The 27,082-nt window shown below is 31.2% G+C and overlaps 1 protein-coding gene across 1 annotated transcript; it reads left to right on the top strand.

Annotated features, from left to right (window-relative positions):
* Nucleotides 1-25,724, top strand: LOC134719413 (microfibril-associated glycoprotein 4-like). The gene is made up of 5 exons (XM_063582413.1): nucleotides 1-569; nucleotides 10,831-10,970; nucleotides 18,695-18,791; nucleotides 24,199-24,363; nucleotides 25,458-25,724. The coding sequence occupies exons 1-5, from the start codon at nucleotides 248-250 to the stop codon at nucleotides 25,700-25,702; spliced, it is 969 nt and encodes a 322-aa protein (XP_063438483.1). The 5' UTR covers nucleotides 1-247; the 3' UTR covers nucleotides 25,703-25,724.
* Nucleotides 25,725-27,082: the final 1,358 nt, after the last annotated feature.

Raw genomic sequence — 27,082 nt, 5'->3', positions numbered from 1 at the left:
ATATAAAAGAACAACTACTAACAACGTTCTAATATATATGAAATATGTCTAAGGTTAAATTAATACTTAGTATTGAAAAAGCTTTTAACTGTGAGTGTGTTGGCAATAGTTGTAGTGAAAAAATGCCGAACGAACAGAGCTTCATCTGGATTTATAAGCTCAAATGTTATTCAATAGGTTAAACAATTTAAGATAGTATCAATAGTTTACGAAATATATCATATATGATATCTAGCTGGCCGGAAACATGTTTGCTCATATATCCATTTCTTTCATTAGACTTGTTATCGGAGTACACGTGTTTTGGCTTTTTGCTGAATCGTCTAACATTGAAATTGGAAAGTTTAGAACGTATAAAAACCTGAAAATAAATTCGTCTTTTAGTTTCACAGAAGTACACAGTGATAGGTCTCACATGGAATGTAGTCGGCGGCTACTCAGTAAAGATGACATCTGTGTCGCAAGTTTTAATATTGTTACAGGCGCGTGCTTGTTGTATACATCAGGTTGCTCTCCGTCGTTTGAGGTGTCAAGTTCAGGAACATGGTTAATACGCAGAGATTTGTCAGGTAAGTCTTTGGATAGGAAATACAACATTTACCAAAACATTAAATAGAACCAATCTTTTTACAACTGGTCAAAACCTCGTTCGTGTCATGAATGTTCACCCCATATTATTGGTCTGACATTTCAAATAAAGGCGACCATTTGATATTCGGAGTTTGGAAATTTCAAAGTGAATATTCCGGTCTGGTAAAAACAGTAAAATGATAATCTTGCTTATAAATACAATAATTAATAATAATTTATTCTGGTTAAAGGAATATATACAGATACTAATTCAACCTTTGAATATAGCAATGTTTGTGACATAGGTACCACTAATGCCTTAACCCAAAAATGACCCATGTAACTCTTTAAGTGCTATTTACTTAATACTTCAATCTTTTAAATTCACATAAAAATATTTTACATAACCTGGCTAAGCGGTATGGTCCTGAATACTACTTAAACATAAAGAAATGGAAAGAGGAATTTTAGAAAACTTTTCGTGGAGCAATACATGATTCAGGCAAAGTGGTTTTAAACTGTTACAAAATATTACCATTGTTTTAATTTATATACAGTGATCCGTTTTCTCTGAGAGAGATGTAGAATATACCGTACTATTTTGAATAATTTGAAGATTGTCTTTGATTCTTGGATAAGCCTTCATACCAAAAAGCACATGCATAATTACATTTGTTTTTTTTTTATAATGCAACACACAATGTTTTTCTAGATCGTTGACTAAAATATTGTTTATATTTTTATTAAAAATTAAGTCGCTGATTGGCATTTGTTTACATTATCAACAAATTGATTACCAGATGAAATTGTCCAAAATGATACCTAAATATTTCAAATTGTATTATCTCTAAATTTCGATATCACTCAATAGAAAAATCATTTTCATTAACATTCTGAAGTTTTCTCTTTGATCCAAATAAAATGCTTTGCAGTCTTTTCTAAATGAAAGGAGAATTCATCATTATCAATCTGACGTAACTGAAATATATGTGATACATATAAAACAGATGTGGTATGATTGCAAATAAGACAACTCTCCACAAGAGACCAAATGACACCGGTATTAACAATAAGAGGTCACCGTAGCTCTTATAAATTATTGTCGCTCTATGAATGGGAAAAAATAGCATATTTTTATAGCCGCATCATCAGCATATAATAAAACCTACAACCAGGATCAATTCTAATTTGTAAATCATTCACATACATTAAATACAAAAGGAGCCCTAGTATACTACATTGGGATACACCGCAATTTTACCAAATACTTCAGTTTGTCTTTTAAAGTCATACGAAACGAGTAACTGGTGGAAAATAATATTAATTTAATTTTTGAACCAAGGCATGCATATATCATAACATAAGTCTTCTGAGCACGATTTTATCAATTTTTACTCATCCATAACGTTTTTTTTCTCACTCGGTCAGTGTTGTTGTGAAGCTTATAAATGATGTATTTAAGTTGGTGAAGTTAACCACTAATCCCCTTTCGATGGTCCGGAAAGGAAAACTATTGTAATGACGAAAATGTTTAAAAGCAAGAAAAATCTCCGACTTTATCCTTTGACTATGGTATAGAACATTGAGTTGAAGTACTTTAAAGTCGTTTTGGCGACGCACGTGTTTTAAGCATAGTTTTACGTCTCCACTGTTTCATTTACGATGGTTCGGGAAAAAAAACCTGTCGTAAAAAAGAAAAATTTACAACAGGTTTGAAACAACCACTCAATTGAGGGGTTATCCTTCAATGTTAAAGGTTCATTGGACATGACACACTTTATATTTGGCATCAAAAACTATAAGAAACTAGTACATGGGATTTCCAATTTCTGAATATTTAATTATTCTCCTAAAGCTAGGTCTGACTTTAGACTCAGGCGTGACGGTCATGACCAAGAACATGAATTACATTTTGTTCAATGTCACTTCATTAATTCACGGATATGCTTAGCTTTGATTTACTGCGGACAAAATGTAAACATAATATTTTGTGATGAAATGTAGACACGAAAAAGCACTTAGTGTCTGCAATGAAGCGAAACAAATAGAAGTTTTGGACTCAATTGTTTGACTTGTAGAAAATGGTTATAGTTTATATTAAAAAGTTCATAATGCAGTTGCAGTTAACCTTTACGTAAAAATAGTAGGGTAAATGAATGAAGCAGATTTACAATTCACTGATGTTTTTGATTTATATCGCACTGCTAGAAACTGATTTGTTGCTGCTAAATTTTAGTTTCGAATGCTATTATTCATAGAATACGTTAAAAACACAAATTTTACGACAACCGATCAATTGATATATAAAATGAAAAAAATAATACTTATCGAAACACGATTAACAGTTCAACGAATGAGTAAACACTTTAGTGAATTGAGTAAACACTTTAGAAAAACCAGTACACACTTATTAAAATGAATAAACGTACATGAGAAATGTACAGTTTATTTAGATTTATTGAGTCGTCTCAAATCTAGATATTTTTTTAAGAGCTAGTATATTTCAAAAGCATGATAAAATTCTCCGGTCACATAATGTATTTGAACAGTCAAAAACTAATACACTGATAAGGAAAATACATTTACGATTTTAATAGTCTACTGTGAAAAGGGGATTTCGATTAGCTGAAAACAAAAATAGCTCCCGTCAGTTCGAAATTAAGATATATGTTAAGCATTTATCTAGTATATGAAAAGAAACGAGTTGTTTTTTAATTCTAATTTTATATTGCTGATCCGAAGTTCTAAAAAATGTTAAGCCAAATACAACTAATGTGATCTATGCATTGGATAAAAATAAAGTATGTGTCCAAAGTACACAGATGCCCGATTAGCACTATCATATTCTATGTTCAGTGGACCGCAAAAATGGGTAAAAATCTCTATTTTAGCAATAAAATAAGAAACATTAATTCAAAGGGAACCTATGCACTAATTTGCAACTTGATTGGACTTCAATTTCATCAAAAACTACATTGACCGAAAACTTTAACCTGAAGCAGGAAAGACAGACGGACAAACGAACGGACGCACATACTAGAAAACAAAATACCTATAAATGGTGCATTAAAAACAGCTCAACAGAACCAAGGGTAGATTGCCACAAAAAGTGACGTCACAGGTATGTTTCTTACGCACGCTTAACAAAATATAACATTCAGAGCAAAGACTGGTCGAATAACAGTCAGAATTATGATTCCGGATAAGATGACAAGTTATATCCATACAATATCGATAATGATGGCTAATGCACTCAATGATAATGAATTACGTAACATTTCATTTGATATTTCTATGAGTTTCTAGTGATCCTATTATTGAAATTCGTTTTTTATTGATTTAGATCCTCTTTTCGCGTACACATTGATTCAATAAATAATCAAATACAGTTTATCTTCCACTTCAATGTGTTTTAAATACAGTGTTCTGATAATGGCATAGTTTAATCAAATATTTTTTTTGATTATATCATATCCAGTTTTCCATGCAACTTGATCAATAATTAGATGTAAGAAAATGCATTCCCCTGTATTAATTGTTTTTTTTTGGATATTCAACTGGATGATTCGTTTACACATTCTCATCAAATTCCAGAAACTATTGTTTTTCTTGAAATTCTGAAAATTTCCTTAAGCGTTTGAAAACTGTAAATTCAGAAACTAGTTTAAATATTGCGATTTGGAAATAATCCGCATACATGTCTATGTTTTAGTAATCAGAATTCAAAGTCTTTCCAAGGCGCATTATAAGCATAGTCGAGATTAAATATAGATGCTCGATTGTCTCAAGTTTCCAAACTGTTCTATAGAAAACCTTAAATAATGCTGTGAAATAGCCAAGATACATGTTTTTTATCCATAAATGTTTACCTTAGACGTATTTGGCACAACTTTTTGGAATTTATTATCCTTAATGCTTTTCAACGTTTTACCTGTTAGGCTTTACAAATATTTTAATATGAGCGTCACTGATGAGTATTATGTAGACGAAACGCGCGTCTGGCGTACTAAATTATAATCCTGGTACCTTTGATAACTTTAACTGCAATAAAATGCAGAATAAAATATTACAACTGTCAAATACAATGGAATGTATTTTGTCGACCTATTGTCTTATGCACCCGGATGTATCATACTATGATTTGGTTGTACTACACCTTTATTTTCAGACTTCATTACTCATGTTACTTCTGATTCATTATTATTGGTTGGATACCAATTTCTTTCAGTTTCGTGGGGAAAGGTAAAGTATGAATTCAAATGTTCAACGAATAACAAATTTTCCATATGATTTATATGCAGAGATTGCTGAAACCTAAAATTTCTACGAACAGTTCAAGGTTTTCTCCATCCATGAAAATATATGAATCCATATTAACTTTGTGAGGCCTTGATACACTTGTTTTTAACTTGAACTTTAGCCAATTCGCTCCATTATAATCTAAACGACAATGGACTTTGTCATTGTTAAACTAAAATAAAATCATTGATTAAATTTAATTTATAATCCGCAATGTGCTATACAAATGGGTAAACTTTTGGAAGTAACACCACCATTAATAAATTTAAGTACTAAGCAGTTAATTGATAAACATTTATTAAAACGACAAAAAGTTTATATGAGCATGACACTTTCATCATAATCAATTATACTATTTCATATACATATTCAAAATAAGCTGAACATAATATTTCTTTCGGGTTGAGGGTATTTTTTCTTTCTTAAAACTGGGAAAAAAATAGGAAAAGAGTATTTATTAAATATATTACGTATGCTTTTCCAATAATTGTGAATTGAGTTTGACACTGTAATATAATCCTTCCTTGCTACCATTGAAATGTTTTACAAATGTTTTAGTCCTTAAATTTTATTCTTAAATGAATTATAGATATAAGAAGATGTGGTGAGAGTGCCAATGAGACAACTCTCCATCCAAATAACAATTTTCCATTAAAAGTATTTTTTTAACACTTTTCTATCGAAATCTAATACTTTCTACGAGAAACTAGTCATTATCATATGATTATCATTTGACATCATTTTAAAGGGTTGGCTTATTTTACAAATAGGATTCAATCAACTCGCAATAATGGAATGTACACGGTAAAGTAACTTAACCAACATTCGTATGTTACGTGCAGCGTGATACATCATACAAAGGCTATTGTTTATAATGTACAATTTTAGTACCGTACCTAATGCTGTCTGATCTTTTCAAATCTTCGTCATGCCTAAAGCTAAGGTAATTGATTAAAAGTTGCTTAAACAACATTTGTATATTACATGCAGCGTCATACTGAAGCTGTTGTTTATAATGTACAATTTTAGTACCGTACCTAATGCTGTCTGATCTTTTCAAATCTTCGTCATGCCTAAAGCTAAGGTAATTGATTAAAAGTAGCTTAAACAACATTTGTATTTTACATGCAGCGTCATACTCAAAACAAAAGCTGTTGTTTATAATGTACAATTTTAGTACTGTACCTAATGATGTCTGATCCTTTCAACTCCCCGTCATATCACAAGGTTATCAATTCATGGTATCTTACGAGGAAGGTGTGGTTAAATAGGTAAAGTATATAAAATGTGAATCAATGATACGAGAAAACGAATGTTCTACTTTTTACTTAAAGGTTAAGGCTGGATTGGCACTGGAATTCACTAAAACAAGAATATGTCCATAGTACATGTATGTCCCACTCGCATTATCATTTTCTATGTTCAATTGACCGTGAAATTGGGATGTAAACTCTTATCTGGCATACACATAACAAAGATCATATAATAGGGAACATGTGTACTAAGTTTCAAGTTGATTGGACCTTAACCTCATCAAAATCTACTTTTACCATAAACTTTAACCTGACGCCGGACACGAACGAACGAACGGATGGACAAACGAACGGACGCTCAGTCCCACAATCTTAATGTTCCTCTACAGTCGTAGGTGGGGCATTCAAATATACAATAAAATTATTGAATACATATTTTACTAATCTAAGTGTAGGCATTTAAGAAAAAGAAATGAGGTAAGCTTTGACGCAGATGTTCGAAAGTAATGTCACTAAATTGACTTCATAGCAGTACCGGTGATTAAAATTTTCGCGCAAAAAGATGCAACATACTCATGTTTTTAAAATATGGTTTGGGCGTAATTAATGCTCAATATTAGTTTGTAACAATGTGCATGTTATGTGTGTCAAATATACACCGATTGCAATAGACAGAATCATTTACGACACGTATAGTCTTTTCACGGCTGTACACAAATGCAGAACATTGCATACGTTGATCATTATTATCAATATTATAATTTGCAAATTAAAGTAAAGTAACTCTAGAGACAAAAATGAAAAAAAAGAAAAAGAAGGACCTATTCCAATGCAGAAAATGGTGGATTAAACCTTGTTTAATTGCTAACACAACCTTAGTATGACAATCACATCAATTTGAATTTGTTTTAAAACATGTCTTTTAGGACCAATTTGCTTCCAGATCATACATTATTCTAATTGGTTGGACCAAGATTGTGCAATTTGCAAGTCGTTCTTTAAAAGCATTTTCATAGATGTGCGTTTCAATAAAGTTAGATTTGATCGCAAATGTTGTTATGCCTTAATTGACCGTTACACGATATCGGCTTATAATACAATGTTAAACTTTTTTTTGCTTCATATGAAGAACAATTTACAAAACCAAATAGAAAACACACAACTATCGGTGAGTTTTCTAATTAAATAACTATAACATATTAACAAGCGTTTTGTCTAACAGAGCTATTAAACACGAACAATAATGGTGACGATTAGTTTTTCATTTTCATCAAACTATACTTAGATACGAATATTCATATGTAGGACTCTTAAGTGCGATGGTACCCTAAAGTTCGATGGTCCATGCTAAAGTACGATGGTGTCTCACACTAAAGTGCGATGGTTGTTTGTTCGCAAAAGAACGATGGTATATTACGCTAAAGTGCGATGGACCAAAAGGGTAAGATTCGAGGGATTAAAAAATCGAGTTTTAAAAAACTGTCTTTTGCAAAAGTTAATATGCTGAGTTATAACATTTGCGAAAGGCTTTATAATTTATCGGTTATTCTTTTTTTTAAATTTGGAAGACCGAAAACGTAATAATTTTTAAATGGGTAATTTGTGTGTCGCAAAATATTATTTTTCATGTAAAATGATTTTTTAACAATTCGGAGCTTATTGCATGTTTGGATAATTAGTGTAGCTTGCAGATAATTAATAATTCACGCATGAACACAGGTATCTCTATTTAACCGAAGTTACTTTCATTAATGTCGACTGCATTTTAACGGGGATCGCAAAGTAAACTGACACATAAACAATGATTCAAATGTATATGTTTGCTTCAAGAAGAAGCAGGATTGTGTATGATTGGTTCAAGTAGAAGCAGGATAAGTATGCGTATGCTTTTTTTTAAATATTTTTTATATAGTTAAATGGTCGACTCAAGGATTCAAGTCCTTCTTCCAGATCGAACAAAATACACATTGTGTTTCAGCCGACAAAGAACAGTTAGGTTTAAATCATTTACGCAGAGCTCTGTCAATTACTAGTATGTCATGAACATTTGGTGTAAAAGTTGTTAATCAAAATTCCTAATCTATCTTCCGGTATGTTCATTTTTGGTTTGACTGTTAACGTCATTATCAAACTACGGTTTTAGAGTCTATATTTCCGAGGACCATCGGACCTTAGCGTATAGAAGCATCGCAATTAAGCGTAGTTTAAACATATTTATTTATAGTGGATTGGGAAACAAGTTTTGCAACTTATATTAATCCCTTTCCACTTTGCGGGTGCGAGTGCTGCCTTGTAGCGGCATTAGCCTACTCTTTTTCGAAATCTACAAGGGTGTCTTTAACGTGCAAGAGATGTGGCTCTCTCTTAACACGGGTCAGCCATTTATCGTCCCTTTCCGACGGACTATCATCGTTTCCTCAAGACCATACTCGCAGATGGTGTCAAGGGAGAGCCTATTAAGCGTAGACCATCGCACTTTAGCGTGGCCATCACACTTTAGCGTCCCCATCGCACTTTAGAGTCCTATATCTATATTTTTATGATGATACCATTTTGACTGATTTTTGTCAGATATAAGATAATTGTCTTTATTTCTTACATGAAATCATATCAGCAATATTTCACAGAGTAATTGCCCTTGAAAATCTTAAATATCACATGCAAATAACTCAAATCGTATTGTTGTTTAGTTTACTATAATAACTAGTTGGTAAAATGTTTCGTCTTAACATGAACCCCAACAATTCAACCTATTGGCCGTTTCAGAATCTAATGCATCCTGGGTAATATTTTCAAAAGCGTTTGGTTTAAAAAGTTGTAAACAATGGACATTCAACCAATGACGTAACGTTATTTTCACTTTGGGGTACGAACAATAAAATTACCCATGATGCTTTAGATTCTGAAGAAGCCAATTGTTGATGATGCATTGAAAAAACATGTCGTTCAATGACCTATTCAAATGTTTTGCGAATTCGATTGATCATGTTATTTGTCGGCGTACTTCTCTAACATATTTACCACATAACCTTGTTCTCTTACTGTAAACAAACAAATCATGAAATTGGAAATCTTTATACGGCAGCTTCATTTAATTAGATTTCTCAATTTGTGAAAAGTTGTAAAATTATATATTTTCGACCTCAGATAGCAAGATACATATTTTACATAATAATTCAGCCATGGATGTATTAAACCATGAAAAGAAAGTTAATGAAACACGTTGAAATAATGATATAACAAACAGAGTGTTCAATAAAACAAAATGATATAATAAAAAAGACGTAAAAAAGGAAAATTACATTTGTACAAAAACATGGATTAAATCTTTTGTAATACGATTTCATGTTTTCAGATAAATATTAAAAATGTGTTCATAGATAGAAGATGATTTTGTATTCTGTCAAATTGTTTCTTTTAAATTGTTATACGATGATGACTGATGTACCCATATTTTGACTATTTTATTTATTGTGTTTGTTTATTTAACGCATGAATGTAAATATAACGGAATTTGATGAAATTGTCATTAAAGTGAGAGGGTTAGCGCTATAGAACCAGGTTTAATCCACCATTTTTTACATTTGAAAATGCCTGTACCAAGTCAGGAATATGACAGTTCTTGTCCATTCGTTTTTGATGCGTTTTGTTATTTGATTTTTCCATGTGATTATGGACTTTCCGAATTGATTTTCCTCTAAGTTCAGTATTTTTGTGATTTTACTTTTAAGCATTCTTTAAAGAGAATAAGGAATTGCAAAACAATAAAGAATAGAGAATAATGAAACCATTCATACTATCAAAGCATTCCTTTTGAACAAACAGGCACAAAGTGAAAAAAAATAACCCAAAAAACACATTGCAATTCTATAAGCATGCGAGGGAATAAACACTTGAGAAATAAAAGGGTTTTTTTATGCTTACCAGGAAGTGTCTATTCAAGAAGACATCAGTATAAAACTGTTTGAAGACCTATAATAAGATGTTTACATATTTTGTCAAAAGCGTATTCGATAAAGTGCAGATATAGAAACAGATGTCAAAATTCTTCATTTTGTTTTGAAGTCACAAGCAAACAGTAATGTTATAAATTTCAAAGTCATCCTTTCATTTACATGATTAATACACACAACAACACAAAAAAACAGTAAGCATGTTTGAGTAATACAGTGAAAAATTAAATTTAATATATCGATCAAGGTCTGTTGACCATGCAAGGAAACCTGAAAACCTCCAAGGAGTGTTTATGTGTGTTGCTCAATTCGTGTAAGTATCATTTTGTAAACTTCTGTTTGTATCTTTGTTGTATTTCGTTTTCCCAATGCAATAATCTTTATATAGTCAACCTGTAAATTTAATCCTTTTTAGGTCATGGACCGTACGGAGACCTATAGTTTTTAATCTCTGTGACTTTGGACTCTGTTGGAAAGGTCTCAGTTCTTATCCGAGGCATAGTTTACCTTAGCCGTATTTGGCACAACGTTATGGAATTTTGGATCCTCAATGCCCTTCAATTTTGTACTTGTTTGGGCTTTATAAATATTTTGATATGAGCGTCACTGATGAGTCTTATGTAGACGAAACGCGCTTCTGGCGTACTTAATTATAATCCTGGTACCTTTGATAACTATTTGTACATTAGTTTCGTCTTTATGACATAATGCAATGTAATGTAAGTTTAAAAATTCAATATATTCATTTTTTTAAGGTTATATATATGACAACGAAGACTGTTCCTACTACAAGAATAACAAGGATCCTAGTGGTATCTATAAAATACAGCCAGAAGGAGTTAGTACTGGTATGATGGTATACTGTGATATGGATACCGGTAGTGGTGGCTGGATAGTAAGTATATAAATAAAGGCATCAGTATTATACCGCTGTTAAAAACCCATAAATGGATTTAGAAAAAAAAACAAGTACGGGTAACAAATAAAAACCAAGGGAAACACATCATCTATACGAGGAAAGCAACAAAACAGAACAGAAACACTGAAGTGTAACAAAAAACAGACGACAATGCAACATACACAGAAACGAACTATCAGAAAACAACTGCCATTTTTCTCTTGAAATTTCAAGAAAAAATGGTGGGTTGAACCTGGTTTTATGGCTTCACTGACCTATCACTTTTATGGCAATGTTAAATAAAATTCAAATAAATTGTGTAGACTGCTTTAAGAAATGACGCCAGCGTGAATCAAGGATTTGATGTTAGTTATTAGTAATTTTACCTTTAGCTCACATTTACCTATTTCAAATTGCTCCTGATACACCGATACCTATGTCTTTTAGTATAATCTAACAAAATATTCCTAAAAATTGAAGTTGTGGGCCACAATTTGACTGATGTCTAGACAAGAACTTTAAGTAACCTAGACATGCGTCATCAACAGTTTTCAAATATTTCATGTCGCCAAAATGAATTTCGTTTTGATTTCATAGTTCAATCGACAGTTATTTCAACCAATTGGCCGATAACTCTGCAAATGCCCGTCACCCTAGTATGTAAGCTTCACAGTAGATAATACTGCTGAACGCCCTGTAGTGTTAATCGCCGTGTCGTTTGGTCTTTTGTGGAGAATAGTCTCATTAGCAATTATACCAGTTTTTTTGTATGTGAAAATATATATTCATTTTAATAAGATTCGCTGTCTAACAATTTGCAAAGAACTTCATTTAAAAACTTATGTATCTCTGTCATGCAAAGCGTCAATTCACTTTCTGTGTATAGCTTTATATTTGGTCCTTTATAAGCTGGTGAACAATTGTATTATGCCATGATTTTCAATTAATATTTAGGCCCCGAACATTTTATTTTTGCCGAAATTCGCACTAACGAAGTGAAGCTAGTTTATTGTTATGACGATTTTACAATGTTTTACACTTTTTCCACTGTAAAGAATTAAAAAAGTTAATCCATTTATATTCTTTAAAACATGTATGGTATACTTTAATAATAACACCAATGATGAGTGGAATAGCGACAGGAAATTATTCATTTGTGAAAAATATCATTGGAACTGTACATGAAGTGTTAACAAATAGAAATGTCATGTTTATTCTGTGGTTAAATATTATTTGTATATCCAAGTTATGTAACTACACTACATAACGTAATGAAATCTAAACGAAGTTTCAAAAATGTTAATGACAACGACATTTATATTTTTAATAATATAGATATTTAATGTATCATGACTTTAAAAAAATCTTTTAGAAGTTTTATTTACACTTACAAAATATTCAATGCTCTGTTAAACGGCTTTTAACGAAAACTGATTCACCAATGAGGTACTTACCATGTGTTTTTTAAAAATTATTGAGGACATTTAATCTGTTTTAGTTTTTTTCTATTGTGTGTTTTCCATCAATTCATTTACCAAAGTATACCTTAAAATTTTAATGAGTACTCGCTTCATTTGATCGAACGATGCTTGAAATATTTAATAGAGAAAACGTAAGCGTTAAATTACTTTTTAAAAGCACATTCAGTGTTATATTCAGGACGCAAGTTTATAATTGCACTTTAAACAATGGCAACTAATTTAAACATTCTTTTGTATATAATTTAGAAGCAAAATCTGAATCGTAAATAAAGGAAACAGTAGTACCGCTATTTGAAATTCATTAATTGATTGAATAAAATCACAAATCCGGTTTACAAACTAAAACTGAGGGAAACGCATCAAATATTAGATAACTACGACACAACAGAAACACAACATTAAAATGTATTACACACCGAAACCTTTTTTTAAATGGAAACCAGGTCTTAAATATGAGAAATGACAGTTCCTCATGTTGGATAAAGACATGCCATGCTTGTAATTCTCCCTTACAAAATTAACACAACAAGCTATGCATTTAAAGTAAAATAAAATGCATTTCTTTGTTTAAGCTATTTAAATATATTTAAGAAGTGTAAATCATAAAACTGAATACATCTTTTGAAATTAAATTTTTTTTAGAAATAGAAAATTGTTAAAACAATTTTTTTTAAATCATTCTTCTGGAATGAATTACTGGTTGTCAAATACATAATAAACTGAGTATTCTTGAAGAATCAATGGGCCTAATTCAAATAATTTGATTATCAAAAGAAGAACCGTGTCGAGATTCTAATGATAGGAATGAATTCAATATATTTCATGTATTTGATTAACTCTAAATTGTTTGACAAATACAGTTTTGATACATTTAACAAATAATTGCCTGGTATACTTGAATTTATCAAAACAAATGATCGATTCGACTTTTTATTACCCTTTTACAGTTGTTGGTTTTGGAAATGTTTTAAACAATCTCTTAGCCTATGATTCATAAATATAATTGGACATATTTAGTTTCGTATTCAAAATTTAAATTAGGATCATATTTAACATGTTTTTGTACTATTGTAATACTGCAATACAGCAAATAAATATGCGTGTTTATCTAGTTGAAAATAAATAAAACAGACACTATATAAATGTTGACACGCAATACATTTTAGAATCAATTAAAAAATGTACAATATGAAACAAGAGTTACCGTAAATGCCGTATTAGAAATGAACATACAACTCTTGGATATTTGTTTTTAAAAAAAATTAACAAAGAGACATATTTTAAAAACTGCAAAAAAAAAACCCACCAAAACTACAAGAGTGATATTTTCACCGTAAGTTCGTTGCATTTGCTAAATAAATATTTCAGGGACAAAACACACATAATAAGCATTGCAACTGGGAATAGGAAAGTTCATATATGAGTTTATAAGAAAGGCTCATAGTTAATCAAAGAATCATGACTTAAGGTAGATTTAGTGTAAACCGCCATCCTGGATTTTTCACAGTTCACAATCAGTCTAGTTATCTGCCCAAATCTGGAAAGTGGACAGATATGCAACTTTATTGGTACGTTGTACTGTTTATGTATATGAAAAAAACCATGCCGATTTATTGCATTATCCAAAATATTTAAACAAATACCAAACATTTGTGTTTTAGAATATTTTTTTTCAACAGAGCTATTTAAGGAAGATAACTCTTTTTAAAAAAAAATTACACTGGTCTGAAAGGGAAATTTTTAGTTTTTTCTTTAAGCAAGAAAATAACTTTGGTGACACCATTTTTTCTTTTTCTTTTCATAAAACTTAATTTAAAATCTATCTTCTCACAATTTATTTTAAAATTCTATCTCATAGACTTGTTTTTTTTGCACAACAATGTGTTTTTACATGATGATTCTTGTCAAATTTAGACAATTTGTAACGACTTATAGCTTGAAAAGTAGCAGAGTGACCCATCTTTTGTATTATATTTTTGAAACGAGCAAAGAAAAATTCTCATTTTAGCAAAGTATAAACAAAAACTATCTCAAGAAACTTATATCTATGATATACCTTAAAATGTTTTGATATTGCTGTTATGTTTAAGGCTTGTACAGATTCCACTTGTCCTTGTTCAGCTGTAATTCTTTTTATCTAAGGTATTCAAGTTCATAACTTTTAACGAAAATCGACTCCTATGACACTACGCCAATTATAACAAAACTTGGGTATCTAGAAATAGAAAATATTTCAAATGACCCCTTTCATGAATGTGACCTACCGAATTAGACTATTTATCGGATTTGTAACCACATAAGCAAGACGACGGATGCCACATGTGGAGCAGGATCTGCTTACCCTTTCGAAGCATCTGAGATCACCCCTAGTTTTTGGTGGGGTTCGTGTTGTTTATTCTTTAGTTTTCTATGTTGTGTCATGTGTACTATTGTTTTTCTGTTTGTCTTTTTAATTTTTAGCCATGGCGTTGTCAGTTTGTTTTAGATTTATGAGTTTGACTGTCCCTTTGGTATCTTTCGTCCCTCTTTTGTCAACCAAGATGGCAGACTTAGATTACAAAGTACACAGGGGTTAAATGCAAGTTTTGACTCTAGTTGTAATAATTGCTGTAGATTTTAAAGAAATTCTGAAAAGGCGAAAATGTTAGGATTGTCACGTTCTTTCTATATTCTATTTATGTCAAAACTGTCAGACGACTATGTATCAGACTTATGACGAATATAAATATATTTCTTTTGAATGTTTTATCCTGAACTTCAGAACAAAAAGAGAGAAACTTAAAATAGCGAATAAAAGCAAAAACAAGGTACACATATTAGATAGCATGGCCGAAAATGTCTTTTCATTGAAGTTGTTTGTATTTTTGCTTTTAAGGACCGTTTGTGCTTATTATTTTGAGTATTTCCTTTTATCGTGCAAACTATGAGAGAAACTTGTTGATTGACACTTCTAATATCAAATCAGTTAGCAAGCCAAGATCAAACAAGAATGTGTTCAAAGTACACGGATGCTCCATTCACATTATCATTTTCCATGTTTAATGGACCGTGAAATTGGGTAAATAATATAATTTGGCCTTAAAAGTAAAACGATCAACCAATAGGGAAAATGTGTAATAAGTGTCAAGTTGATTGGACTTTAACTTAATCAAAAACTACATTGACCAAAACATTTAACCTGAAACTCACAGTTTTAATTTTAATGTTCAGTGGACCATGAAAATAGTCTAGTTTTGTTTTAAAATAAGAAATATCATATCATAAGGCACTACATTTCAAGTTGATTGGACTTTAACCTGAAGTGGGACGAATGGACAGACAGACGAACGAACGGACAGACGGAAGGAAGAAAGCACAGACCAGAAAATGTAATGCCCTTTTACTATCGTGGGTGGGGCATAAACATAAGTCAGGATTGTAAATATTGCAAGTCGAATAAAGGAACCTTTGCTGTTTAATTACGATATTTACTACTATTTTGAAAAAAATAAGCATTTCAACAACAACAAAAAATTAAACAAACAAAACCGTCAAGAGACAAATTTTATCTATGAACATTGAAGGTTAATTGTTTGTGATAACGAGTTTAAACGTTCGACAATTAACCATGGCATTATTTTGGAAAATGAAAACAAAACTATTAGCTTAATAAAAACGATAATCAATTATTTTCATTATGAAAATAATTTGATTTATTCAAAAACCAAATGAGGTGTTTATTGACCGTTTCATTATGCAAATTTTATGACTACAACATTTCATGCTAACACGAAAAAGTATTACTGACGAACATTTCAATTAAAGCTTTTGTATTCTTAGCTCATTACATTTTAATATATGATATTACTTTCAAAGTATTATATTCTAATTATTTTAGAAAGTTTATTGACTTCCATGTTTTTTATCCTCTCTGACGTTCATGGTTTTTCAAAATATTTTATCAATAAGGCTTTTTCAATAGAAACGATTTTAATATTTCAGTATTTCAGATTAATGACATACTTTACACGAATCAGAAGAAACATGATGATATGTAAATTATAAATGGTTAATGGAACAGCAATGATTTTGAAAAATGACAACTGAATTAAAAATGTTTTTCAGTGAAGTAATTTGTAATTGAGAAACAAAACTTGCCCACGTAAATGAAACTTGAACAGCTTTTATTTTTTTTTATTTTTTGAGATTTTGGTCGAAGAAAATATGCCTTAATAAGCATATTTGAAGTTATACAACTCCGTTCCGGTTTTCTCGTGATTACTGTATAGAAAAGAGAGTTTTGCAGATTGTACCTTTTAACGAAAATAATATCAGTCCTTTACACTGTTCAAATTGTGATTGAAAATATGATTTTAAAACCAAATAATTACATTAGATGCATGTTTCATTATAATAAGTTATTCTGATTGGCTAACTTCACAACACATGTTACTCCGTAAGCAATTGCATCACTCAGTAAAACTTACTCATTCGTGATGACACGAGGTCCCACATTAAAGTGCACAGGTGAATTAAACAAAAACTTGATGGAAATCATGTTTAATGATCCTAGCTAAAAAATGTAATTATAAGTATTGAATGCTTCTTTTTGTAACTTTATAGTGTTTAAAAGCGTTGACCGTGCGTACATTTTTAGAATGAAGCGCGTCCGTGCTTCATACAAAATGTACATCGGTCAACGCTTTTACACCCCAATAAATTTACAAAAAGAAACATTCAATTCTTAAATGAAATATAACAATTTTCATTGTATGGTTATAAATTTAATGCTGTAAATCATTGATACTTTTGATGATGTTTAACAAATATTGACAAACTAGGGGTTTATTGATCGTTTGTTTATGTAAATTTGAAATATATGTCAGATTTTAAGATAATAAAAAAAATTACATTTAACGACTACAACATTTCAAGCAAACTCGAAAAAATATTGCTGTCGAACATTTCAATTAAAGGTTTTGTAATCTTAGCTCATTGCATAACACTACAAGCAATAACTTTCAAAATATTAAATGTTTATTATTTTAGAAAGTTAATTGAGTTTCATGTTTTTATCCTGTCTGACGTGCATGCTTTTTAAATTTATTTCTTTTTAAAATATTTCATCAATAAGGCTATTTCAATAGAATTAGTTATATAATTTGACATACTTTACACGAATCAGAAGCAGCATGATATATTTGTAAATTAAAAATGGTTAATGGAACAGGTCGTTGCATTGATCGAAAAATAAATTAGATTCATTCGATTATTGCTCAATTCATTTCACCAAAATTTTTAAAATGACAAATGATTTCTGAATGTATTACAGTGCAGAAATTTAACCTTACCTGAGAAATAAACGTTGTCAATCATATGAAACATAAATTATTTTTTTAATTTTTTTGTGAATTTTTATTGACGAAAATTTACCTTAGTTAGCAACAGAAAATGTTATCGGAAATTTCCTTATCACATGGCAAATTCAAATGACAAAACACATCAAACGAATGGACAACAATTGTCAAATACCTGACTTGGTACATGCATTTTTGAATGTAGAAAATGGTAAATTGAACCTGGTTTTAAAGCGCTACACTCTCACTTGTACGACAATCGCATCATATTTAATAACATTGATAATGATGCGTCAACAAAACGAACAGACACAATAGGTAAAAATGTCATAAATAAAGGTAAAACGTATAATTCGGTAGGTGACATTAGATTTTAATAAGGATGTTTTTACCGAAAAATATATCAGACCTTGCCCTTTTTACATTATTATTGAAATGATGATTTTATGATGAACAATAATAAATCCTTTCAAAAGTTTTTTTGAATACTTTGACCTTTTTTTTTTTACCTTTTTGGTTTGCGATTGGGGAGTTTAAAAGTGTTTAGCTAAAATAAGTGAAGTTCCATTTCCATTAAAACAGACCTTAATCAAGTATGTTTGAAAGCGATCTAAATCAAATACATGAACATACAAGTGTACCTTTATCCACGAAAATGTGTACCCACGAAAAGAAAGAAATCTACATTAAATAGTAAATGGAATCATTCTGAACCTTTGAATCGGGACAATGAGTTCTTTCAACATGTACATGATTCAATTTATTGAAGTTTTTTAAATTGACGCTTTTCAACCTGATCTATGAAAATTTGGCAATGGGTCAAGAGGATATACACTATTTATGATTTGGGCTAAACGTTTTCCAAAGAAATTATAAGTTAATTGACTTTATTCTGTATTTGTAGGTAATTCAAAATAGATTCGACGGCTCTGTTGATTTTTACGAGACATGGAACAAGTATAAAAACGGATTTGGGAGTTTAACAGGAGAATTCTGGTTAGGTAAAGTATTTACAAAAGTTCGTTAGTTTGTGTTTAACGACACTTAAAGTGAACAAAGCTTTGTGTTCGTTCTTATGTTTTTATGTTGTACTCTTATACCACTGTCCCACGTTAGGGGTAGGGTTGAGATCCCGCTAACATGTATCCCGTCAGATTCTATATTTAAAGTCATAAGCCTGTAATTCAGTGTTTGTCGTGTGTTTATGTGTTACATATTTGTTTTTCGTTCATTTCTTGTACATTAATAAGGCCGTTAGATTTTTCGTTTGAATTGTTTTACATTGTAATTTCAGGATACTGTATAGCTGACTAGTATGTGGTAATTGCTTTGCTCATTGTTGAAGGCCGTACGGTACCTATAGTTGTTAATTTCTGTGTCATTTTGGTCTCTTGTGAAGAATTGTCTCATTAGTAATCATACCACATCTTCTGGTTTTTTTTATATGGCAGCGGGAATGGTTGTTTTTTACTCATGGAGACACAAGACTTCGTAACAATTGCTTACGAAAACCACTGCAGTAAATAGTACCAATCCTGGCCAATATAATTCGAATACACCAACTTCAACTTCTTTTTATATTTTTGTCTTCGAGCTTTAGTGATTAGTATTTGCAGACGAATCCCGCGTACAGCGTTCACACTTTATGACGAACTTTTTTTTATACAAGAGCGGGGTTTCGTCTTGCAATCTCAGGGTGAATAGACCACTTTCGAGTTCATCCGTCACCGGAGAAAACTCGTCAATGTTACGCGCCTTTGTGGCTTCATTTACTAGATAGAGGGGCTCGTCTGTATCCCTGTACTATAAACGTTCATCAAGCGTCTAAATGATCGTCATTGTGCAGTGTAAACTAGAAATAATATTTGTTCCGTAGGTAACTAATCACAACTCCCTAATGACAGCGGTACATATTGTCAATTATGAGAGTTTGATTTGCCGAATTATTCGAGCAATATAAATTTATAGTTTTTCAACCACTCGCTCAACATTGAAACGGAAGCCATGACGAACCTTAACGCACGAGTGACGTTCACTAAACCCGAAGTTTTTGACGGAAATGCATCGAACTCGAAAGTTGTCTATTGTTTTGTTATCACTGATAATGAATTAGTCTATTTAACATGAAAATGATTTTAATGTCCTATGAATCCTACTTGGTGTTTCACTAATCACATTAAATTACTTTTGTTTTGTTCCTTAACCTAGAACAGTGACGAAAGATAAAAACGAGAAACTCAAAAATCAGAGACTGACAAAAAACATGGAAGCAGAAAATAGAAAACATTGTTCTTATGCACAAAACATTCTGCTATTTACCCTGGACTTTAATACGTTTGATCAATAAATAATTTTACAATATAAATGCACACAGACATATTGATTATTTATAATCCATTGTTGTCAAAAATTAAGCGTTAACTCAACACATGAAAATAGACGATCCATGTGATTTCGTAGAAATATTTATTCCTTTTACGGAAAGTCTATAAGTTAACAGGATATCATAACAACACATTGTGATAATGATTAAACAAAAAAAAATAAAAAAAATATTGGTTTGATTTAATTTCATTCAATCATAGAAAACGTCGTCAGTGGAGTTAAAACTTTATGAATAATTTGGCTATTATTTTGTTAAAAAAAAAGTCTTATCTTACCAATCAAATACATAACTGAGAGTTGAATAAACCTTAAATTTCAAATTACATAACACTATCAGGAAGTTTAAAAAATATGACATTTGAAGGAATTTATTTACAAGTGCGTGGTTTTGGTATATACGAATGTCAATGGTTTTTTATTTACATGTTGGTAATAACACACGCTTAGTTTCTGCATGTTATAAACATAATGTATATTGAAAAGGTCATGTTAGCTTTTTGACTACGTCTCATAATGCCCATAACATAGCAATTAAACAGATATGAGAAAAGAATTGAATGCACCGTAAATTTTCAAATTATATAACACTGACAGAAAGTGTAATATTATGACCTTTGAAGGAATATAGTTACGTGGTTTTGTTCAAGACGAACGTCAATGGTTATTTATCAACATTTTGGTAATAACACACGCTAAGTTCTTGCATGTTATAAAATGTTCGTTGACAAAGTCATGTTCGATTTTTGTCTGAGTCTCATGAAGCGTAAAACAGGACAACTATACATATATGAGGAGAAAGGGTTATAGCGTTTTTGTGCGTGCGTGGAGACAACTATACTATATAAATGTAAAAAAAATACAAATAAAATTGTTTTATAAAGCAGAAAACAATCTTACATTGCAACACATATTATCAGAAATTCTCCGCTTCCTCTCTTGATCAATACATATTTTAAGGGATGTAACCATAACCCATACAATTTTTCGAAATGCATTTAGATATTATGAGCTATAAAAATCTGCTTGTTTTTCAATAGCATGTTTAAACTTTTCCGAAGAAGCCGGATTTTAAAAAATATAAATGTAAAACGGAAACAATGTTTCTTTGTGTGAAACATGCATTAATTGAGGAAATATTTCATAAACTAATATTCCGTAAACAAATTGTAAATATGACAGATAATGGTAATTTTACATATACTTTTGGGCAAGGCCTAATCCTAAGACATAAATGTACAAGGAAATCACCAATTCACCAACATTCCAACTGACTCCATTTTCAGAAAACGAAATCTGTAACAAACATAAACTTTTAGCCACCGCTTTACAAGCAGAGCCAAATACAATGAAAGTCCCAACTATGTATTGGCTTCCAAAGCTACACAAAACCCCTTACAAATATAGATATATTTTGTCTTCAAGCCATTGTTCAACTACTAAATTGTCTATTCTTCTTACCAGCACACTTGGTACAATTAAACACCTTATAATAAATTGTTCAAATACGGCCTTCGAAAATAGTGGAATAAATTACTTTTGGAGTGTCAAGAACTCGTTGGAAGTACTTGATAAATTGCATGCTCATATTGGTGATTTTGAATCTGTTCAAAGTTTTGATTTTTCTACCCTGTATACCACATTGCCTCACATTCTCATTAAGAAAAAATTCACACACCTAAATAAATGGGCATTCAAAAAATCAGAATGTGAATATATGTTCAAACTCTTTTAGGTCATTTTTTAGTAGCAATAAACAAAAAAACTTTGTTAATTGGACATGCTTTGATACTATACATGCCCTTGAATTTTTACTAGATAACATTTTTGTTCGCTTTGGGGATTCCGTATATCGTCAGATTATTAGAATTCCAATGGGGACTAACTGTGCACCACTTATTGCGGACCTCTTTTTGTATTGTTATGAGTTACAATTTATGACAAAAATAAGCAAAGACCCATCAAAACAACATCTGATAAACAAATTTGATAATACTTTTAGATATTTGGATGATATTTTGGCTCTCAATAATGATGACTTCAGTATGTATATTAATGAAATTTATCCTGCTGAACTTACTTTAAATAAAGCTAATACTAATAATGACCACTGCCCTTTCCTCGATCTTGATATCTATATCACTAACGGAAAGCTGAATACTAAAATTTATGATAAAAGGGATGATTTTTCATTTCCTATCGTTAATTATCCGTTTTTAGATGGTGACGTTCCCTTGTCACCATCTTACGGTGTTTATATATCTCAACTTGTACGATTCGCTCGTGTTTGTAACAATGTTTTAGATTTTAACGAGAGAAATTTATGTATTACTGAAAAATTATTACACCAGGGTTTTCGATATCACAAACTTGTCAAAACTTTTACTAAATTTTATCATCGGTATAAGGATATCATTCGTAAATATAGCTCAACATGCAGACTTTTTATACGTTCTGGAATTTCACATCCAATTTTTTATGGAAATATTCTTTATAAAGCACAAAGGTGTCAGTATTCACCTCAGAAACTTACAAAACCTTTAAATAGACTGATTAAGAAGGGATATAATTACGATACTGTTGTCAAGTCATTAAAGATTGCATATTGTGGCGTTAATATTGAGTCACTGATAAGGTCTTTGCGTCGGAACTAAAGACATTTATTCTAAAAACAGTTGTTGGCATGACACGGGTTATGTTCTTCTCATATATGTTATGATGGTATGATACTAAACCCCTAACGGGAAGGATTGTGCCTGATGTTCATATGATGAAATCATAATCTTTCAGTCAGTTTAATTGAAGTCTGGAGCTGACATGTCAGTTAACTGCTAGTAGTCTGTTGTTATTTATGTATTATTGTCATTTTGTTTATTTTCTTTGGTTACATCTTCTGACATCAGACTCGGACTTCTCTTGAACTGAATTTTAATGTGCGTATTGTTATGCGTTTATTTTTCTACATTGGTTAGAGGTATAGGGGGAGGGTTGAGATCTCACAAACATGTTTAACCCCACTGCATTTTTGCGCCTGTCCCAAGTCAGGAGCCTCTGGCCTTTGTTAGTCTTGTATTATTTTTATTTAAGTTTCTTGTGTACAATTAGGAAATTAGTATGGCGTTCATTATCACTGAACTTGTATATATTTGTTTAGGGGCCAGCTGAAGGACGCCTCCGGGTGCGGGAATTTCTCGCTACATTGAAGACCTGTTGGTGACCTTCTGCTGTTGTTTTTTATTTGGTCGGGTTGTTGTCTCTTTGACGCATTCCCCATTTCCATTCTCAATTTTATTATTGACAAGACTTTTTTGTTCAAAACCTTCGCTAATGGTTTAAGTTTTGTAGACTTGCTTAAAAGAAAAAATGAATAAAACCACGATGCAATAGAATACAATGTATACCTGATTCTATATTAATGGGTTTACAAGTGACAAGTTGGCGAATAATTAAACAAATACAATAGAGCAATTATATATAATGGAAATAGTTAATTGATTGATAAGATATAAATGAAACACATTATACAATGCAACATTCAAAGGTTTAAATACTAATATTTAGCTGTCTAATGTCTTATAAAAATACTATGTGATATATATATGATTTTCAAATCAAGAGATTTAAAAATGAAATTTATCATACATCCAAAATTAAGAGTTTCTAGAGGAAAATACATATTATTTCAAATATAGTCTAAATGATGCTATCATCAATGATTAGTCAATCATACTTGTTGAAAAACCCATTCATTTTATTCAATTAGACTGTAAACATTCGAACTGAACCACAAGGATATCGGGTCATACATGACACACAATCAGTACATCAAAAGCAAAACACACACTAAAACGCTTTTAATGATGGTCTTCGTGTAAGATAACTTTCCGGTTTTATATCATGTGTTTATAAGTGGAAAAAAAAACTTGTATTTGACTTTTTTACGTCATTGTATGTCAAAGGTATTACATAGTTAGAGTTCATCTATTTATCGATTTCATAAGCACGATTATTTTTTTTATTTTTTAGGGAATGACAACCTCCACACTTTAACTTATTTGAATAAGTATATGTTACGTGTAGACCTAACAGATTACTCGGGTAACCAGAGATATGCTGAGTACTACATCTTTAGAGTATCAGCCGAGGCAGACAAATATAGACTGATCATAGGAGAGTATTATGGCGATGCTGGTTAGTATATAGATATATGAAGATATGAAATAAGTGCCAATGAGACAACTCACCATCCAAGGAACAAGTTATAAAAGTAAACTATAATAGGTCCAGGTACGGTCTTTAACAATGAGCATTTACTCGCACCAAATACAAGCTATAAAAGCCCCTAAAGTACTAGTGTTAGAGGTCGATATAAAGGAGAGAAAAATTAACAATAAGGAGATTTGTATTTCTTTTTTAAAGATAAAACAACAAAAATGCCAAACTTTCAGGAAAATTTAAATTGAACAAGAATGTGTCTATAGTACACGGATGCCCCACAAGCACTATCATTTTCTATGTATAATGGACCATAAAATTAAGGTAAAAACGTTAGAAAGATCATATAATAGGACACATGTGTACTAAGTTTCAATTTGATTGTAGTTCAACTTCATCTAAAACTGCTTTGACCGAAAACTTTAACCTGTAGCGGGACAGACGGACGGAAGAACGAACGCAAATAACATAAAACATAATGCCCCCCTACTATCGTAGGTGGACAATAGAAATGCCTTATCAGATGACAAAATCTATTGCTCAAACTAACGTTGTGTTTGACTCATATTCTTTACTTACAGGCATTTCCTTGTGTATCGAATGGTGGGTTAAAGTAGTTTTATAGCTAGCTTAACCTTTCACAGTTGCATAGAATTCTATCATATTGACTACTGTTTGTAGGCAAAATAAATATAAAAAGTGAAAACTTCAAGAATTGGGGTACTGCAGATAATATTTTAATATCTGAATCTAAAAAAGAAATCGCTATTTCGACAAAGAATCAGAAAGTGGCATAAATACAAAATACATAAGCAAAAATGAAAGGCAAGTAAACGAAATGCACAACTGCTCACAAAGACTGTTATATATTAATGGTATAAACATATACGGAATAAGAAAAGCAAAAACATTTTTATACATGTACTCATTTCCATTCAGAAATCTTGAAAAAGGAGGGATATTATAAGATTTCCCCCAAAATAATGAAATACTTCGGTCGATTAGATAATAATTTTCATTGATTAGATTTCAGGTATATGTTTCACGGATCACATTATTTTTCATTCTAGGAGATGGTATGTCCTATAATAACAACCAAGTATTTCACACAAAAGACCAAGATTCTACTGTAGGATTTAATGGAAGAGTATGCTCCCTGGACAGATATGCAGGCTTTTGGTTTGATAGGTGTACCTGGGCCAATCCGAATGGACGCTGGCTTCCGGGCGTAGCAGATTGGGATTCCAATCACTGGTACCAATGGCAAAAAGAAGTAGGCTTGTCTAAAATTTCAATGAAAATCCGACGGAAATGATGTTACAGAAAATAGAGAATGTGTGTATTTAACTGAAACTCTGCATTGTACCTGATTTTTTTTACAGTTGCACGTAAATAGTAGGCGATCAGAACGTGTGTATTATAATGAAAACTATACATTATACTTGAAATTGTTTGAAATTTGCACGTGAATTATATGCGGTTAGAGAAATGATGTTTGACAGTTGCACGTGAATTATATGCGGTTAGTGAAATGCTTCTGAAAAAACAAAAATTATTAATATTATAAGTAATACTGTTACATGTACAATCCGGATAAGTTATATTGTTTTTTTTAAATAGCACTGTTTGTCTGCAAAGCACAAACACAGAACTGTTTGCTAATTCAACGTTAGGTTTTATGGTTATCACTTATTTCAATAATATTGATTCACTTCCTTTTGTATAAATCAGAATCAGCATATACATGTTTATATAACGGAAATGTTTGTTTGATTTATTTAACAACTGTAATAGAATTATATAGTTGCTTGTAGTCTGATGTACACAGGACGATAAAACTAGAGGCTCCAAATACCCTGTATCGCTCACCTTGGTCTATGTGAATATTAAACAAAGGACACGGATGGTTTCAAGACAAAATTCTGTTTTGGTGATGGTGATGTGTTTGTAGATCTTACTTTACTGAACATTCTTGTTGCTTACAATTATCCTTTATCTGTAATGAACTTAGCCCAGAAGTTACAGTTTAAAATGATAGTAAAAATTTTATGAAAATTGTTAACAATCGACTATAAAGGGCAATAACTTCTTAGGGGGTCATTTGACTTATTTTTAGGTCTTACATTGCTGTACATTATTGCTGTTAAAAGTTTATCTCTATCTATAATAATATTAAAAATTGACTATAAAGGGCAATAACTCCTAAAGAGGTCAACTGACCATTTCGGTCATGCTGACTTATTTGTAAATCTTACTTTGGTGAACATTATTGCTGTTTACAGTTTGTTTCTTTATATAATAGTATTCAAGATAATAACCAAAAAACAGCAAAATTTCCTTAAAATTACCAATGCAGGGGCAGCAACCCAACAATGGGTTGTCCGATTCATCTGAAAATTTCGAATGAAGCGACAATATAAGTTATAAGTCAAAAACTGCATTGTACCCCTATGTTCTACTTTTAGCCATTGCGACCATCTTGGTTGATTGGCCGGGTCACGCCACACATTTTTGAAACTACACTGGTAAAAATGCCACACATGTGAACATGCGTGACACATGCGTTTCACATGTGTGTCACACGCATGTGAAAGAGACGTTTCATGCCACGCATGTGACACATGTGTGAAAAACGAATGTGATACGCATGATATACACATGTGATCATGTGTTTCACATGTGAATCACATGTGTA

Source organism: Mytilus trossulus, chromosome 5, assembly GCF_036588685.1.
Source record: "Mytilus trossulus isolate FHL-02 chromosome 5, PNRI_Mtr1.1.1.hap1, whole genome shotgun sequence".
Classification (NCBI taxonomy): Eukaryota; Metazoa; Mollusca; class Bivalvia; order Mytilida; family Mytilidae; genus Mytilus; species Mytilus trossulus.
This window is presented reverse-complemented; position numbering and strand designations above follow the sequence as displayed.

Excerpts from the sequence above, each read along its gene's own strand:
- LOC134719413 (XM_063582413.1), top strand. The coding sequence starts at position 248 with ATGTTTGCTCATATATCCATTTCTTTCATTAGACTTGTTATCGGAGTA. Across the intron at positions 10,971-18,694 it reads CCGGTAGTGGTGGCTGGATA|GTAATTCAAAATAGATTCGA; the intron begins GTAAGTATATAA and ends CTGTATTTGTAG. Across the intron at positions 24,364-25,457 it reads AGAGTATTATGGCGATGCTG|GAGATGGTATGTCCTATAAT; the intron begins GTTAGTATATAG and ends TTTTCATTCTAG.